Genomic DNA, 16213 nt, shown 5'->3' with positions numbered 1-16213 from the left:
ACCATGTGAAACTGACCGTTTTGAAACACAGTATGTTTCTGATTTGGTCTTTGGCCTATTTGGATTTTATATCTCAGTGCCTACTGATTTTTACTGAGAAGTCAGTCCTTTCCTCTTGAAAGACCGTGGGACATTCAACACTCTCAGTGTGTTAGCTGACGGGTGTCCTGGGATTCCTTTCATTTGGATGCTGCAACATACTGACCCAGGCATTTCAGAGAGCATGCCTGGTTAGCCTGTGTGAGGATGTGCTGGGATGGTGGGTTTTTTTTTTCTCTTTGGTTTTGTGAGACAGTCCTTGTCTGTGTGGATAAGGTTTGAGTAGCAGGACATAAACAAGACTCAAGGTGTGAAATCAATGACTAGTTAATTCCACTCTGAATAATATGGGGAAGCAGCAGTGTTGTGTAGCAACACTTAGCCAGAAAACAGCAGCACACAGAGTTTTGGGAGGTGTTTGGGATGAGATGCCATGTGGGGACGTTTGTACCCTATATGCTGAGATGATGAAGCAGTACCAGAGTGACAGACCAGCTGTGACTGCATTGGGTAACCCAGATTTTATATCCTGCCTGAAGCGGAAGGTGGTTTCTGTGTGTGAAATGCAAGTACACATTCATCTCTGAGGCTGGGAACATCTTCCTGTGTGGAACATCTGCCTTCAGGAAAGGAGGGTTAGAACTCCTTCTATACAGTGCTGTGGCCATTCTTTCTACAAATTGCAGGGGAACCTAGGACTTCTTATCCTAGGAGCTTCTAAACCCATAGCTTACATAGTTACTTTATGTATTTATGTAAACCATCAGCTCTGGGGCCCTCAAGATAAGAAAGACATTGATCTGCTCAGGCAGGCTCAGAGAAGGCCATGAAGATGATGAGAGGGCTGGAGCACCTCTCTTATGATGACAGGCTGAGAGAGTTGGGGTTGTTCAGCCTGGAGAAGAGAAGGCTCAAGAGAGACCTTACGGCAGCCTCCCACCTAAAGGTGACCTACAGTAAAGATGAGGAAGGACTCTATCAGGGACTGCAGCGATAGGACAAGGGGTAACAATTTTAAGCTGAAAGCAGGTAGGTTTAGATTAGATATTAGGAAGAAATTCTTCCCTGCAAAATTGATGAGGCACTGGAACAGGTTGCCCAGAGAAGTTATGGATGCCCCATCCCTGGAAGTGTTCAGGGGGTTGGAACGAGATGGTCTTTAAGGTCCCTTCCAACCCAAAATATTTTATCATTCTATGATTTGGGTGTCTTGCATTCTTGAATGCATTTGTCCTCAGAAGATCCTTATGAAATAGATATTCTAGTTTTAGAAATGTGACGTACCCAAGGTCATACATGACATCATAGTGTAGCAGGAAAATGAACATGTCCCAAGTCTCAGGCTAGCTCCCAAACTCCACCATCTTTTCTTCTAGGGCTGATCACAACCAGCCCGCACTGTATGTCCACTGGGATTTTTTTCTGTGCCAGGAGATCAGGGAAGCAAAATCTTTTGGACCTGTAAATCTCAATCTGGATCTACCTGTGAAACTAGTATTTTGGAGGGTTCTGTTGTAGCATTTAATATTTTAGTGCTTTGGGCACCATTTACATTCATTTGCTTTCTAACTGGAAAGAACCAATGATCCACAGGAGTGTACTAAAAATACATGAAAGAAAGAATGAATTTAAAATTAGTGGGGAAATTCATGCTGAAATATAAAGTAATTGTCCACAATATACTGCATGTTCTCTTAAACAAAACTGCTTGATACCATGAGCAGCAATGCAAGTGAATTCAGCAATTGCTGTTAAATTTTTCTGAGCAATTAGTATGATCTTCAAGTAATACTTCAAAGGTTGCAATCTGCACAATTGGCTTCGTTCACTTTGACTTGTCAGTTGTAAGAAAGGTACTCTTTATTTTATACTAAACTATGGCAAACAGATCAAGACCTAGGAAACTGAGAAAATCAATCCTTTATTGTAGCAGTTATCTTCAAAGCTTGTCTGAAAGATTTTTTTCCACAAAAGACCCATCTGTGTTAGGATTTCCAAAGTAAAAAATGAATATTTGTGTTTGCTAATGTCAAGAAAGCCTAATTATGTATGGAGCATTGCTAGTTTGTGAGCACTGATGGTGCTGGGACTAAAGCACACTCATAGAATTTCATTAAAACTAGTAATTGGGGCTTATTACTCCACATCTAAAGCGTCTGCCTTATTTAACTCAGCATTGGGCTGAGATACTCAGTATGAAACACAAGAATAACATTTAATTTTTCAGAAAGCTTTATTTTATTAATACTAGACCTTCACGAAAGTCATGAGAATAGAGATGTCATTAAAACTTACTGTTCTTCCATGTCACCTTCAGGCATGTTTTGCCAGATCTGAAATCTAGAGCAGTGTTGACACTATTCTCTCACTCCAGAGAGAGCAGACCATTCAGATTCTCCTCCATCACTCAGCAGAGCTGTGACAAGGTGAAGAGAAAAACATCACAACATTTCAGAGAATCTGTCTTAACCTTCTTCACAGGATGCAACACATCAGCACAAAGACAGAGGAAAGGGTGGTGAGGTACCTCCAGCACATGCCTAGAAGATTATTTTCAAAGTTTTATGTTTGTTCTTCTAGAAATGAATTCCTATTCTATGATGATGGATATTTTCAGTCTTAAAGGTAAGAGACGAGACTATCAGATTACTGGCTACCAGATATGGACAACTGATCATGTTGTCTGTTCCAGCAGCCTGTGATTTTATGCCTGTGCTTAACTCTGCCTCTCTAGCCTTCACTGCTACAGATGGATACTGCAGTGCTATTCCTAAATGAAATTAGAATAATAGACTCTAGAGATGGAAAAGTACCTAATGGTACATTTCGCTATAGCTGCCCAACATACCTTATTTATAAAAGCAGAGGCAAATATCTTCCCTGACAGTCTTCTACCATGAAATATTACATCCTCTTTATAGTCTGGGCTGAGAAAAGGAGACCTAACAGCTTCTTGGTATAAGGTTTTACCAGTCTGTAAGCCTGCTACCCAAAGAGTCTTCCGGTACCAGTTACCTTTTTCTTTGTAGATTTGGAGCATCTGGAAAGTAAGATAGAGCAGTTTGAAAAGTGTCCAACTAATCTGCTGTGTTGTCCTCAGAACTGATCGCAATATGTGATTTTATAAACCAGGGGTTTTAGCATTCACAGGCGTGCGTGTCTGTGTGTGTGTTTTTGTAAATCTGGATTCTGCAGAAATAACTAAAATACCTCATTTAGGTTATTGAAACAGTAATGGAAAAAATGCCCTGCAGACACTGTAATTGTTTAATTGGTATTCAATTGCTTGTACTCTTTCAGTCTCTAAAACAAAGATATCAAAGAATGAACTATAAAGTCAGATGTATATCTCCAGAGACTTAAACTGTCCAGTTTCCAGTGACATGCTTTAATTCTTCTCCCACTTAGTAATTTTACATTGGCACAAGTTCTTTGGATAAGAAAGGGCAACTGACCCCTCCACAATTACTCTTCTTACCTTGAACTAGAAATGATGGGATCTCACAAAATATGTAATCTCATTAATTTTAAGTGTACCTGCATTAATGTCTTGGAGGTGATCCAAGGAAGACTTCAGCCTATGCAGTCTTGCACATGCTTAGGTGCTTAGCCAGTTTTAGAAATTATTATAAGTACGGAATTACTGATGACCAAGGTTTTCCACTCCTTTCCCTGTTCCTCCCCCTCTCCCTTCCCCACATCGTTACTTAGATTTCAGTTAGTTCAGGTGCTCTCTGCAACATGAATATCTGCCTGAAGAAAAACCCCAACAAACCCACAACAAAACCTATCCAAGAAAAACCCCACACCAAAGCCTGGGTTTTTGTTCTGAATGTCCCAAGTTTTTGTTTCAGCTGGTCCTTGTGAGCAGGGAGTCCTGCTGCAGCCAGCTTTGAGGTGATGTACCAGCAGCCAGTGTCAAGCCTCCTCTGAGCATGTGTCCAGATGGGCAGGTAGAGGGGAAGGGGTTCTGTGCCTGGGTACCTCAGGCCATGACAAACACACATTCTCGCCTTCTCCCCGCTGCGGCGGGAGGCCATCTGCTTTATTTTGTACTGTGGGTACCTCTTCTGGCAAAGCAGGACATTGTACCCTGAGGTGCAGGGCCTGGAAGGACCAAAATGTGCAATGTCCTTGTCTCCAGATGCGTCTGCTTTGTGCCAGTAAAACCACTCACCCCTTAGCAGGTGGTAGAGCAGCCAGTCTCTTGGGCTGATCACTGGTGACCTGAGTTCTCTTGGTGATCACTGTTCTTCTGGCAACATACTGTGGTTATTCAGTCAAGTAAATGCTTAGGACCTCTACTTGTAATGTGCAACACATCAATAAGGTGGGGTAGAGATTTAAACCCAAAGGAAATAGCCTCTATTTATATAAATTGGAAGGGAGTTTGAAATCCCAATGTCTCATCTTGTTTTGGTTTCTTTGTGGGTTCCCCTTCCTCTTTCCTACTCATTACTTATGACAGACTGAAGTTTACTGAGACCTTTCATTTTCCTGACTCCTGCCCCAGAAGCAGAAACTCAGGATGAGGTAGGATCTATGCCAGCCTCAGTTTCTTTTCTATTCTCCAGTAGTTGTAATCTGAGTATTAACTACCTCGAAATACATACAATAACATATATACATTGGAGAAACAGATACAAAGTATGGTTTCTACTAAAACGATCAATTTATTTATTATGGAAACCATGATCTTGCTTGTTATCTTTGGTTTAAAATATGACTAATTGTTTGGACAGACCAGCAGTTTAGTTGGATGGCTGGCTAGATATTGTAAGTTGTTTAAGAATGAAGTACTTGATTTTGATGATAAAATATGCTCAAATATTATTACAGTTGTGTGTTTGCATGAAAATTTAGGGAAAAGGTTGGGTTTTTTTTTTCTTTCTTTTCTTGGCTGAGTTCTTGGTTTTCTTGGCCAAGGAAATTATTCTGTGTCAATCTGATTTGCAAAGAAATTGTTCAACAGAGACCTGTAACAGCTTATTAGAGCTGTTGGGGTAATTCTGAGATAGGGGACATTTTGTTAGAGTCAGAGGACAGCAAGAGTCTGAAGAATAAAATGAACTTAAACTTATTATTAATTCTACTTGCAAGAGAAGAAATTGTAAAACTTCAAAACAGACGGTCACTCATATACATTCAGCTCCATTTCTATTGCGGCAAGGATCTTAGGAGAGGTTGAGCTGTATGTTTTAAGGTTATATTTTTCCCTTCTTAATCTTGCTTTGAAAATCATATGGCAGAGAGCAGTGGGATTTGTAATGTCTTTGAATATTTTGAAAAAGGGTAGTATTTCTCAACCTTTCTTAATTGAAGAATGATGTAGTCTTATAAAATCTATGAACCTTTCTGTATCCCTCTCTTTGTTGGATAAAAGGGTCAGTAATACGTCAGAAAATCTTTGGCAGTCAAGCTAATCACTTTGCAAAATCCTAGGTTAATCTTGTAATCGAACAATTTGATTAGACATGTTGATAATAAAAATGTCTTTATGCCTTCCAGTAGGTCCTGCCAACCCGTAAAAACTGGTGGCTGAGGGACTGGCTCCCACTGTTTTCTCTAGCAGGTGGTGACACTTCTCAGCAAACCTGCTTGGAAGCTATGGGTTTGTTTGAAGCAAGGTGTAGTCATTTTACCAGCCACCTCCTGATATTGTAGAAACCCTGGTACTCTGTGGACCTCGAGCCGAGTAGCAGAGATGAAAGAGAGCAGAGCTGTGGCTTCTCATGAGTACTTTTACTGCTTTTCTCTCCTTTATAAAGTTTCTGCTTTTGAGCTTCATCACAAAGTGGGGATGCATTAGAGTTGCTTCTTTACCAGGAATCGGGGAGCAAGTCCATTGTTTCCCGAAGAAAGGGAGGAGAACAATTCTAGAGCAGGAGAACAGCCTCTTTTTCTGAATTTTACCTGAGGAGATGATGTGCCTGAGATGGGCCTGGGAAAAGAGATGGAGAATCTTGAAGGAGTGAGAGTGTTGAGAAGCACTTAGCATGCTGTTGTCCTCAGGCCCTGTCTAGCCTAATGGAACTGGCTGCAGAGATGGAAGAAACGCAGATTAACTTGGTCTACAAATCAAATATTTTCGGAGTGCTTATGGTAGAAATCCAAGGTGCTTTTTCAGCTAATGGCAGCACTAGCATTCACATAGCTTCTAGTATAAACTCTGGGAAATCAGGGTTTATAAAACTGTATTCAGAGGGGATCTGTTAGTTATACCATACACAGGTTTTATCCAGCCTTCGGCTGCCTCGGATGAAATGAGCTACTTTCTGTGACTCTTCCTATTGAAAAATGAAGTCTAGGTTGTTGCCTCTAAAGTGCTGTAGACCTAGAAGTAGAACTGGAGCTTTGAATGTGTATTTCTACCTATGTCCTGAACATGGGGAGAGCCAAAAGCTGCAAATGAAGTTTACTGCTGGCTCAGTGTCTGAGTGGGGTTAAAAAGGAGGCATTACAGTAACCTACTATTTGGAGCCTGGCACTCTGAGTATACTCATCATTTCTTAATCTGTCTCTGGGTCTGGTTATAATTTGCATCTTGAGCAATCCTATTCACTCTGCATTTGCATTTGTGTTTTCTTTTTCCATTGTTAAACCTGTTTTCATCTTACACATTTTTCATTCTTCTGCAGCCCATAGCCAGTGATAGATGACAAGGTTCAAATGCAGAAGGTCAATTAGATCATCCAGTGCCAGCACAGGATTATTGTTTCTGTGGTCTGTTTGCTATTGTTTTGTCCAGCTGATTGCTAAGTGGGTCCTGTTTATTCGACAGAGTTTTGCCACATAACTTTAACAGGGGAGTAGTCTGGGGTACTGTTAAGAGGTCTTGTATGGTCAGAAAAATTATCTGGTTTTTTTTTCTTTTTACTCATACCAGTTCCAGTAGGTTGTTCTGAAGCACATTCCATTAACTGTTAAGTCAAATGTCTACATCACCAGCACTGTTTGAGTCCTACTTATCTCAGTCCTTTCAGTCTAGGATATTCACATAGCAGAAAACATGATGGCTATTGGCATCCTCATTAACTTAAAGGTTGTTTTGTTTATTGAGTGCATGTTTGCTTGCATGTTTGCAGTCATTCTGGGCAAAGAGGTTTGCAGTTTGCTTTCCTGTTTCAAATTGCAGTGGTTATCTAGTAGGGAAGCCTGTCTTAAAGAATTAAGTAAGGAACTAATGAAAATTACTTGCCTACAGAAAGATTCACTGGCAGCCCAGAGACAGAAATCTGCTGAATCTGAGACTGGGAGTGATGCTGCGTTGAAAATTACTTAGTGCACTTTTATCTTAAATTTTAAAAAATCCCTAATACAAGTCTAAAGCATATATAATTCATGCCAATTTCAAAATGTTTTTCTAAGGTTAAACTGTCAATATTATTCTAAATTGGACAATGAGAAGTATATTTTAATTATTTTAAAGCAGGTTTTTTCAATGCCTTGAGGTCTGCAGACCAACTGAAATCAGTGGAGAGATTGCTTGCAAGCTGTTCGAATGATTAGATTACCTAAACAGATTCTACAGAAACATTTTACTGTTAGCTGGAAACAATCACATAAATATTCTTTGGGATAGTTGTTTCTTGGATGTATCTCTCAGGTGATTTCACATAAATATTACTCTTGGACACTTAATAAGAGGGCATAAGGAGAAGGTCAGTCTCTGGCAGAGTTCATCTTTGTGGAGAATGATCTAGCTACTGAAATACTGGAGGCAATGGGAGGTGAAGAAAGAGTAACGCATCCTTATGTGACAAAGAGTTACCTGGGCATGAACACCTTCCATCAGGAGGAGGTTCAGACTAAACAGAGAGATATTTTTGCTGTCTCTGACTGTGGTCCCATTCTCTTCTGCTGTGGTTTCTCCAGGGCAGTGTAAATAACTTCATGATCAGTGTGCTGGTTTCTAGGAATACTATTCTAAGGCACCTAATTCTCCCTGGGAATTGTATCTTGACTGTCTTAATTCCTGGCTGAGGAGTCTGCTAGGCAACAGGAAATCTGCAAATTAAAACATTGCAACATCTAAGTCCCTGGCTGTTCCCCAGCTTTGCTGGAGGACCAGTTTTCATCTGTTTGCCTATGAAAAAATATGCTCAGATGTATATCGTTTCTCTTGCATCATTTAAGTGATTCCTCATGTTTCCCACTGGCTATTATTTTTATTACCCACATGCAGTACTTTGCTGCTTATTTTGTTCATTGTAATGCAGCCAGTAGCACTCTTGTTTCTTGATCCCCCAAAATGTGTGGTTTAAGGTCCCACATTAGCAAAAGGTGGTTGAAGTTAAGTGGGCTTAACCCTCCAGCTTCTGCTATTTTGTGGTAGGAACTGGACCAGCTCATTTACCCAGTGTAGTGGTGGACTGTCCATCCTGATTTACGAGGCTGGATGGCTTCTGTTCCCTAGTCTTTTGTTTTTCCTTAAGAAGAGTTTGGAAGGGACTGTGCTCTGAGTTGCTTGCTGACAGCAATCAATACAACACTACTCATCTTCACTTCTTCTCCCATTTACTGACCACTCCGGAGTCCTTTCTTTATGAATCCAGGAAATATTTCTCTTCCTTCCCCCACAGCACGAGCTGTCAGCTCACTAATGGCAGCTCTAACCCGATGTCAGAAGGGAACTTTGCTTCCAACCGCATCCTCTTTGAGAATACAGAGTAATCCATGGTCCCCTGGCCAAAGCACTCAGAATTACGTAGGTGGAAGTGCCAAATATTTCAGTTCTCAGGGAGCCCATAAATTAAATTTGGAAATCGAAGGTAAATCTAGTCAACATTTTTTCTTTGCTGAAGAACAAGTCTGAATGTTGAACCAAATTTGCAGCTATTGATGCTTGGAAGATTCTGCAGTTTCTTGGAAACTCCCAAATTTAATTGCTGGGTAGATTGTATCTGTTCTTCTCCAGACCTTTTTGGGGAAAGAGCTTTTTCTTTTTTTGGCCTGGAAGGAGAGAGTGATGCTCAAAGGCAACCATTGGAAAAAGGCATAAACCAACAAAAATAAATTCAAGTATCCTCTGCATCGGTATTTAAAGACTGGCTGACGGGCTCTTTGCTTCCCTCTGATGATAAAGGCACACTGTGAAGGACTGAGAAGGTATTTCTTCAAATCACAGAGTGGTTTGGGTTGGAGGGACCTTAAAGATCATCTATGCCCCCGTGCCATGGGCAGGAACATATTCTAGATCAACTAGACCAGATTGCTCAAAGCCCCATCCAGCCTGATCTTGAACGCTTCCAGGAATGAGGCATTCACAGATTCTGTGAGCAACCTATTCAAGAGTCTCACCAACCTCACAGTAAATAATTTCTTTCTCATATCTAATCTAAGTCTGTCCTCTTTCAGTTCCAGCTCTACCTGCTTACCCAGTCTGTGGGACACACAGTTTGAACACATACACACACACACACACACACCCCTTTGCCAGGGAGAACCAGGGCTCTTTAACACACCTTGTAGGAGAAGGGGGTTTAGAAAGCTTTGTGATTGTGGACTTCAGTCTCCCCTTTGAAGCTGTCATCTTTGGGTTCAAGGATTTAATTATCAGATTTGGAGGAAGCACTGGAAGAGGTAAGGCTGTCTCTCCAGGCTGCAAGACCTCTCTAGAGACTGTGGAGATGTCTCCCACCCTCCTGCTGCACCAAATCTTTCAGACAAAGGTAGGAACCACTTGTCCCCCTCCCAGTTGACTGTCACAAACACTTGAGTTCACATAAAGCAAAAGAGCTTGTGTGCGAGGGAATGCGCTACAGAAGGAAGAGTTCATTTTGGAGAGGTATAATGTGGGAAGGGGAGGAGAAACTGAACAGAGAAGATCAACACCTTGGAAGAGGAAGGTGAATCATACCTATTTATGCTAAAAATGGATGCACCCAGTGCAGTGCTCATTATCATGGTGTTTCAGTTCTGCCTGCAAAGCTGGACCTCTGGTCTGTGTAGCTGGGAAACAGATAAATTCTGGATTTGGAAGGACTTGTCCTAGCCACAGGAATAAAAACTTGTTTACATCACACAAGGTAAGATTTACTGAGCATTGTCACTATTAATAGCATGAACCTGTGTAACAACTTACTCCTTTCTAGCTGACAGTTCCCTGGCCCAAGCTGAGAGTCCTGGACTGTCATCAAGGACATTGTTATGCACAATGTATTAACAGCATTGCTTCAGATGATTTCTGATTACAGCTCCCTCTTTGTTCCTTCCCAGTTTCCTTTTCCCAAATCTGCTCGTTTCCACTCTGCTTCTTCTCCATTTCTTCTGGCTGCTCAGTGGCAAAATTTCTAGTCTGTTTGTGTTCTGCCCCGTAATGTAATCACTGCACTCAGGGCCAGCCATGAGATTCTGAAAAAAGGTGAATGTTGGGGCCCCACTTTGGTGGCATCACCAGCATCTCCAAAAAGAAAGGGAGCAACTGCCTCTCCAGGCCAAGAGATGGAATTGTGGCCCTCTGTTTGTATGCGAGAGCTCCAGGTTCCTGGCTACTTTCACTAAGTGTTGAACCAACCAGGAGAGCTTTACAATATACATTAGAAGAGGGTCTGCTTTAGAAATTGTATTAGATTTAAGGGTATGGAAATTCCTTCAGTATTGGAATTCCCCGAACTTTAGCAGTCAGCAGATTTCATATACTAATAATATTTGTGACAACAGGGAACCTATGTGGGGAATAAAATAAGGCTGGAGGTAGAATTGACCCAAATTCCTAGCTTTTGTCTGTTACAAATAGTGCTGCATTACTGAAATTTTCATCTTACAGATTTTAAGAATCACAGCACTAGAGCAAATATGATTGGAGCAGCCTTGCATTACCTTATAAATTCAGCTGCATAAACTAGGAGGTCAAGCTGCATAATTAGATTCAATCTAAACTATTATTCACAAAGTAGTGTGTAAAGTGCATTAGGAGAAATGTATTAATTTCAGATGCCATCTAAAGCAGCTGATTTTAATAAATGGACAAGTGCTGAGCCGAAAGTCTGGATTTTCTGTTTATCACTAGATTTTTGCTACTTCATATGCAAATTTGATAATATAGTGAGTGTTGAGGCCTAGTTTGTCCTTGAGCGTACATGCAGAGCTGGCTGACCCCAAGGACAGGAACAGGATACATGCCTCTGAAGGCATAAGGGGAACACTTCATTTGCTTTACATAAATCTCAGTCTTTAATGACTTCAGAGAGAATGCTCAAATACTTAAATGAACATTATTCTTGAACATGAAGTTTTAATAGTACACCTTTTAAGTTTGTCATCATGTATAAATTTATAGCAGATGAGAGTCTGTGCAATGCTTCAACTGCTTTGAAGCAAAACCCTGTTCCATGACTGGGGAATCCACCCACTTCACTAGATCCCAAAGAAATCAACTCCCCAGCCTAGAATTTGCTGGGAGAAACTAATGATGAGCAGGATGGATGTTCCTAATGCAACTATCTGTATGCACTTTAGGAGCAACAGCTGCAGCTTCCGTGGTAATTTTGCTTTTAATTTTCTGTCAGTATAATTAGGAAAGAATAGCTAGAGGGCTGTTCTTAACCACAGCATTAATTTTTTAGGCTAGATGTTAGTTGCATGTCAAAACTGAAATCTTTGTAGGTGGAAGTGATATATTTACTGGACAAATTTGAAAGCCTTAGAATTCAAAACAATACCAAAATATTTCAAATATGTATTTAGTCCAATATACTTTCAATAGCGTGAAATGTGTAATAAGGCTGTTTCTGGTTTGACTTCAAAGCAGCTAGCTTTTGTTTTCTGTCTGAAACCGCACATCGTTGCAGTTGGGCAACTTCCTCATTGGATAGGATGGAAAGGAGCCATGGAAGTGTAAAAAGCCCCTTGCAATCTCTTATGAAACAGCCAATAAAGGAAACCTAGGCATGGATGATCTTAGGTGCTTCTGCCGTTAGTGGTGGGACACCTGCGGGGCCAGCCGAGCCAGGAGCCAGAGACATGTCCCTGGAAGCGCCTGTCTCTGAGTCACTGCAGCAGCTGAGCTGGGGCTAAATTGAAAACAGAAATACTGATTGTCATGTCACCCGGATGCTCTGCCTCCAGCCAAATGGTAGATGGAAAAAAAATGCTACCAGATGTTCTTATGTTATTAATGTTGTTATTATTGTTATTATAAATAATATTCCATACTGACTGGCTTTCACTCCTGGCCCATCTGGAGCGCACATGCTTGGGAAGAGAGCCCCAGCAGCCTGTTGTTCCCCCATTTCCCTGCACACCTGTAAAGGAGGCTGGGAGGACTCTGCTCTCTGTGCTGGAGGATGAAGAATGCAGGGGGCTGCCTGTGACAGGGTGCCCCCTGCCCTACTCCCCTCCCACTGCTACAGGTACTAGTCCAAGCTCTGCTGGCGTCCCAGCAATGCTGCCCAAGCCAGGCTTTTTTTCCACTTTCCTTTTTTCAGCAGGAAAGTCCTTTCATGCACAGCCTTGTTTTGAGAGCTTTGTACCCATACACACCCTGGCTTTATTTGGTGAGGTCAAGCTCTGCTGATGTTCCTGTCACTGGACATTTTGCAGTAGGAGGTGCCAATGTGACATTCTCATAGTCTGAAGCACCTCTGGCCAAGGTACCACTTCAGTGAAAGTTCTCTGGCTTATCCTTCCAATCTAATGTTAGACCAGAAACTCTCCAAAAATGTTTCTATTGCTCCCACTCCATGTCACCAGAAAAATGGACTGGCTTTGGAGGTGAAAATGGAGAGTATGGCATGACTCCAGTGTGGGACTCACCATAAACTTCATCAGATTCTCTGTCTTAATGATGCGCCTCCTACCAAGCACTGTATAATGTAAGCGCCAAACCATTACTGGAGTGAAAATTATCCCATTATACCCATTTAGGCCAACTGTCTAGGAATACAGGAACGAGAAAAAAAATACTGAAGGAGGTGATTACAGTGGTTCCTTAAAAAGGATAAAATGCTAGGATACTCTAAAATGTGGCATATTGGTATTTGTATATCTCTAAGCAGAGGAAACACAGCTCCAGCATAAATAGATGGAACTTTATAAGTAGACTTTTGTGGTCACACTAGCTGTGTATTTTTAATTATTACACTGTGGTGACCTACAGTTGGTACAGCACTTCCCAGGGATAGGGGAAGGTATGCCTGCCAGTAGAGGTTTGCCTCTATGAAAAAATGAATTACAGCCCTCTGAAGGTCAAGTTTGCCTCAGGTGGCTGTATGCACAGCAGATCTCCCCACATGTAGTGCTATTCCAAGGGCAGCACTGCTGCCCAGGCAGCTGAGGGCCCAGTGAGGCTCTCATGAGTCACAATTCCCAGCCAGGGGAGCGCAGACCAAACCGTGGTCCTTGTATTCCTGGCTAGAAACAGAAGAGGTGCTCTATGCAGATGCTGGGAAAGGGCAATGCCCACAGTGGCTGGAGAGTCTCTTCCCAAAGGCAAACCTGGACAAGGGACATGCTGGCCAAAACAACCAGCTGTGTTCTGGGTGAAATCTCAGCTGTTCTGCACACAAGAGCTAGCTGCAATCACCACAAAACCAGTCACCACATGTGACTGCAATTGCTATGGGTCTGTATTGGAGCAATTCCTTTGCCACTGGCTTCAGTAACAATCATTGTTTTTCATCTCGCTTTGAGCAAGGCTCACCCTATGCAATGAGATGTCCATGCAATGAAGTTTTCTGGAGAGTGTCTCCTTTTCTGGCTGAAAGGTTCATTCAGGCAAAATAGACGAGTTTTACAATGCTGGCCAGGGGTTTTCAGTCTGTGACTGCATGAGGATGTTTGGGCTTCTGAAAATGCAAAAATTGTTGGGGAAGGGCTGGGGTCATACACACCCCCTCCATGTGCTGCTGGCCAGAAGCCCTCCTGGGAGTAGCAGAGGTCCTCACAGTCTATGGCTGCAGACTAAGCCCTTCATTGCTCTACAAACTAACTTAGTATTTTTTCTTTCTCCCCCACCCTCCTCCTTTTCCTTTTGCACCTCAGGGAAACAGAATCAACCAAGTATATATTGGTGGAAGTGGCTTTTTCAGACACCTCGCATTCCCCCACTACACTGCTGGAAAACAAAAACCAGTGCTAGTCTGAAACCATAACAAAACAGCAGGAAACCTTTTCTCTGTTAAATCAACAAGGTTTTGCCATCAATGTGAATAAGTCACAGACTTCATGCTTGCCACCTGAGAGACATCCACTCATCCTATGGAAAAGAGGAGCAATTAGTCTAAATTGTGGGCAAATGAAAAGATAAGGGTGTTTTTCCTCTTCCTTTCCCTGCTATTTTAGAACCCAGTAATTTTCTGCTTCAAGCGGAAAATAAGGATCATTTCTGTGTTCAGCCTTGGTTTTTGTTAGATGCTTATAAATCTTGCTAATTAGCTGTAGAAATCATAAAAGCTCAGCATAATGTTTTAATCATAAGACCCTCTGGACACTGATGTTCATGTTGTTCCCTGGGTCCTCATTTCTATGTACAAATTACTGTGCCCATAACACTTCGGCAGCTCATCTCTCATGCCAAGGATATTTTCAACGGAATTATTGTTTCAGTAACTAAGCTACAAGCCTACACCTGCAAAAAAATAAAAAATAAAAGAATAGCACTGCAGTGGAAGGTCCCCTCTCCTTGTACTGGTAGAATATTAAAGCTTCTTCAAAGTAATTAAACACAGGTTTCAAGTATGCAGGCTGGCTGACAGATCAGTGAAACCATTTCTCTTTTCCAAGAAGCTAAAGAAAAGTTTGACAGTCAGCAGCTGAGGAGGACAGGAATCCATGAGCACCACACTTAGATACCAGTGCTACCATGCTGGGAATTTCTGGGGCAGTACAACAGGTCCAAGGCATCATGGACACAGCTATGAAATCAAATCTCAAATTCTTATCCCAATCACCATAAACAAGGTCAGCATCTGCTAAGACACTGGATAATAATAGCTTGCTTAATTATACATTTTGCCTGTAATTTATTCCAGATCAACTTTCCTACTGGCAGTGAAGGAGGGTATTTTCCAGTTCTTTTGTGTTTCTGTAATTAGTGAATAATGCCTTTGGTGTATGTGCATGCATCTAATTTTCACTTTCGACTTTAATGCAATTTAACATCATCAAAATAAATATTATTCTTCACTTTTCCAAATTTTATTTCAGCGCTTGTAAAGTAAATATTTTTCTTAATGTAGAATAGCCTGTGCCTGCTTACTGATGCTCTCTCCGAGGGGGAGAAGGAGCCCATCCCTCTATTGCGGCAGCTGAAGATCGGCCAGCATACAGTGGTGCTTCTTTCAGAGAGGACAAGACCTTCTTAACCTGTGGCAGAGGAGCAGAGTGGATGGGCAGGGATACCTGCTTTGGCTACACTGTCAAATTTGCCTTCACTACAGCCCAAATAATAAAGGATAAATGGGATAATGGGATAAAAGCTTTCTTTTTTTGTTCCTTTACATGAATTGTTGAACTAAACTCGTCTTTGAATCATTAGACAACAGTCACATTCCTTTACTGTCAGCAAGTTGATGATGTCAGTCAAACTTCTGAGCAGCTCAGAGCTTCTATGCTGGGCATAGCTGTAAGAACTGCAGAAAATTGAGCTGCACCAAGCTTGACCATTTAGAATCCCCCACCTCTGCAGTGCCGTGGCTGAGGTATCACAGGCCTCTGGTGGTTATTTATCATACACCTAAGACTGGTTGCTAGCAGTGAAGACCATGGTTGAAAAGAATATCTTGGTTTGCAGCTGCAATGGAAATAATGGAAATGTGGAAAGCATATAGGACCTGGCCTGCTCCAACTTTCTCTGGAGGAGGCTTAGGTGAGTCAAGGGAAGCTCTCTGTAACTGTTCCCTTAGTCAAACAGGAGCACTGCTCAAGATATAGAAGCTACATTTGCTAAAAAATTGGATGAAAAAGTCACTGATCATGAGTTTCGGGTTAAGTCTTATTTTCTGAGCTGTTTACAAGCAAAAGTGAAAATTTAAAACTGGCAAACTTACAAGTTCAATAGAGTTTACTTAAATAACTCACCAATTAGCATGTCTGTGGCTTTTAGTAACATTGTATTCTTGCCAATCACACTGCTTTAAACTTTCCCTCATATATCAATTACACACCCCATTTCATTACTCCTTCCTTTCCTTTCCTTTCCTTTCCTTTCCTTTCCTTTCCTTTCCTTTCCTTT

The 16213-nt window shown here is 41.5% G+C and overlaps 1 protein-coding gene across 5 annotated transcripts in view; it reads left to right on the top strand.

Annotated features, from left to right (window-relative positions):
• TRMT11 (tRNA methyltransferase 11 homolog) overlaps nucleotides 1-16213 on the top strand; it is a 102492-nt gene that overhangs the window by 37527 nt on the left and 48752 nt on the right. For 3 of the 5 annotated variants that reach the window (XR_003535613.1, XR_003535612.1, XM_027691790.1), the window contains one exon: nucleotides 15187-15457. The exons of 1 other annotated variant lie outside the window; for it this stretch is intronic. Coding sequence is in view for 2 of the 4 variants with exons in the window: in XM_027691790.1 (XP_027547591.1) it covers nucleotides 15187-15195 (9 nt within the window). In the remaining 2 variants the exon portion in view is untranslated. Of the gene's footprint in view, nucleotides 1-15186; nucleotides 15458-16213 lie in introns of those variants that run through there. One more of the 5 variants, XM_027691780.1, reaches the window with a different exon arrangement.

The sequence above is a fragment of the Neopelma chrysocephalum genome, unplaced genomic scaffold (assembly GCF_003984885.1).
Source record: "Neopelma chrysocephalum unplaced genomic scaffold, ASM398488v2 Primary Assembly neopelma1_23, whole genome shotgun sequence".
Lineage (NCBI taxonomy): Eukaryota > Metazoa > Chordata > Aves > Passeriformes > Pipridae > Neopelma > Neopelma chrysocephalum.
The sequence above is the reverse complement of the archived record's forward strand: the minus strand, read 5'-3'. Positions and strand labels throughout refer to the sequence as shown.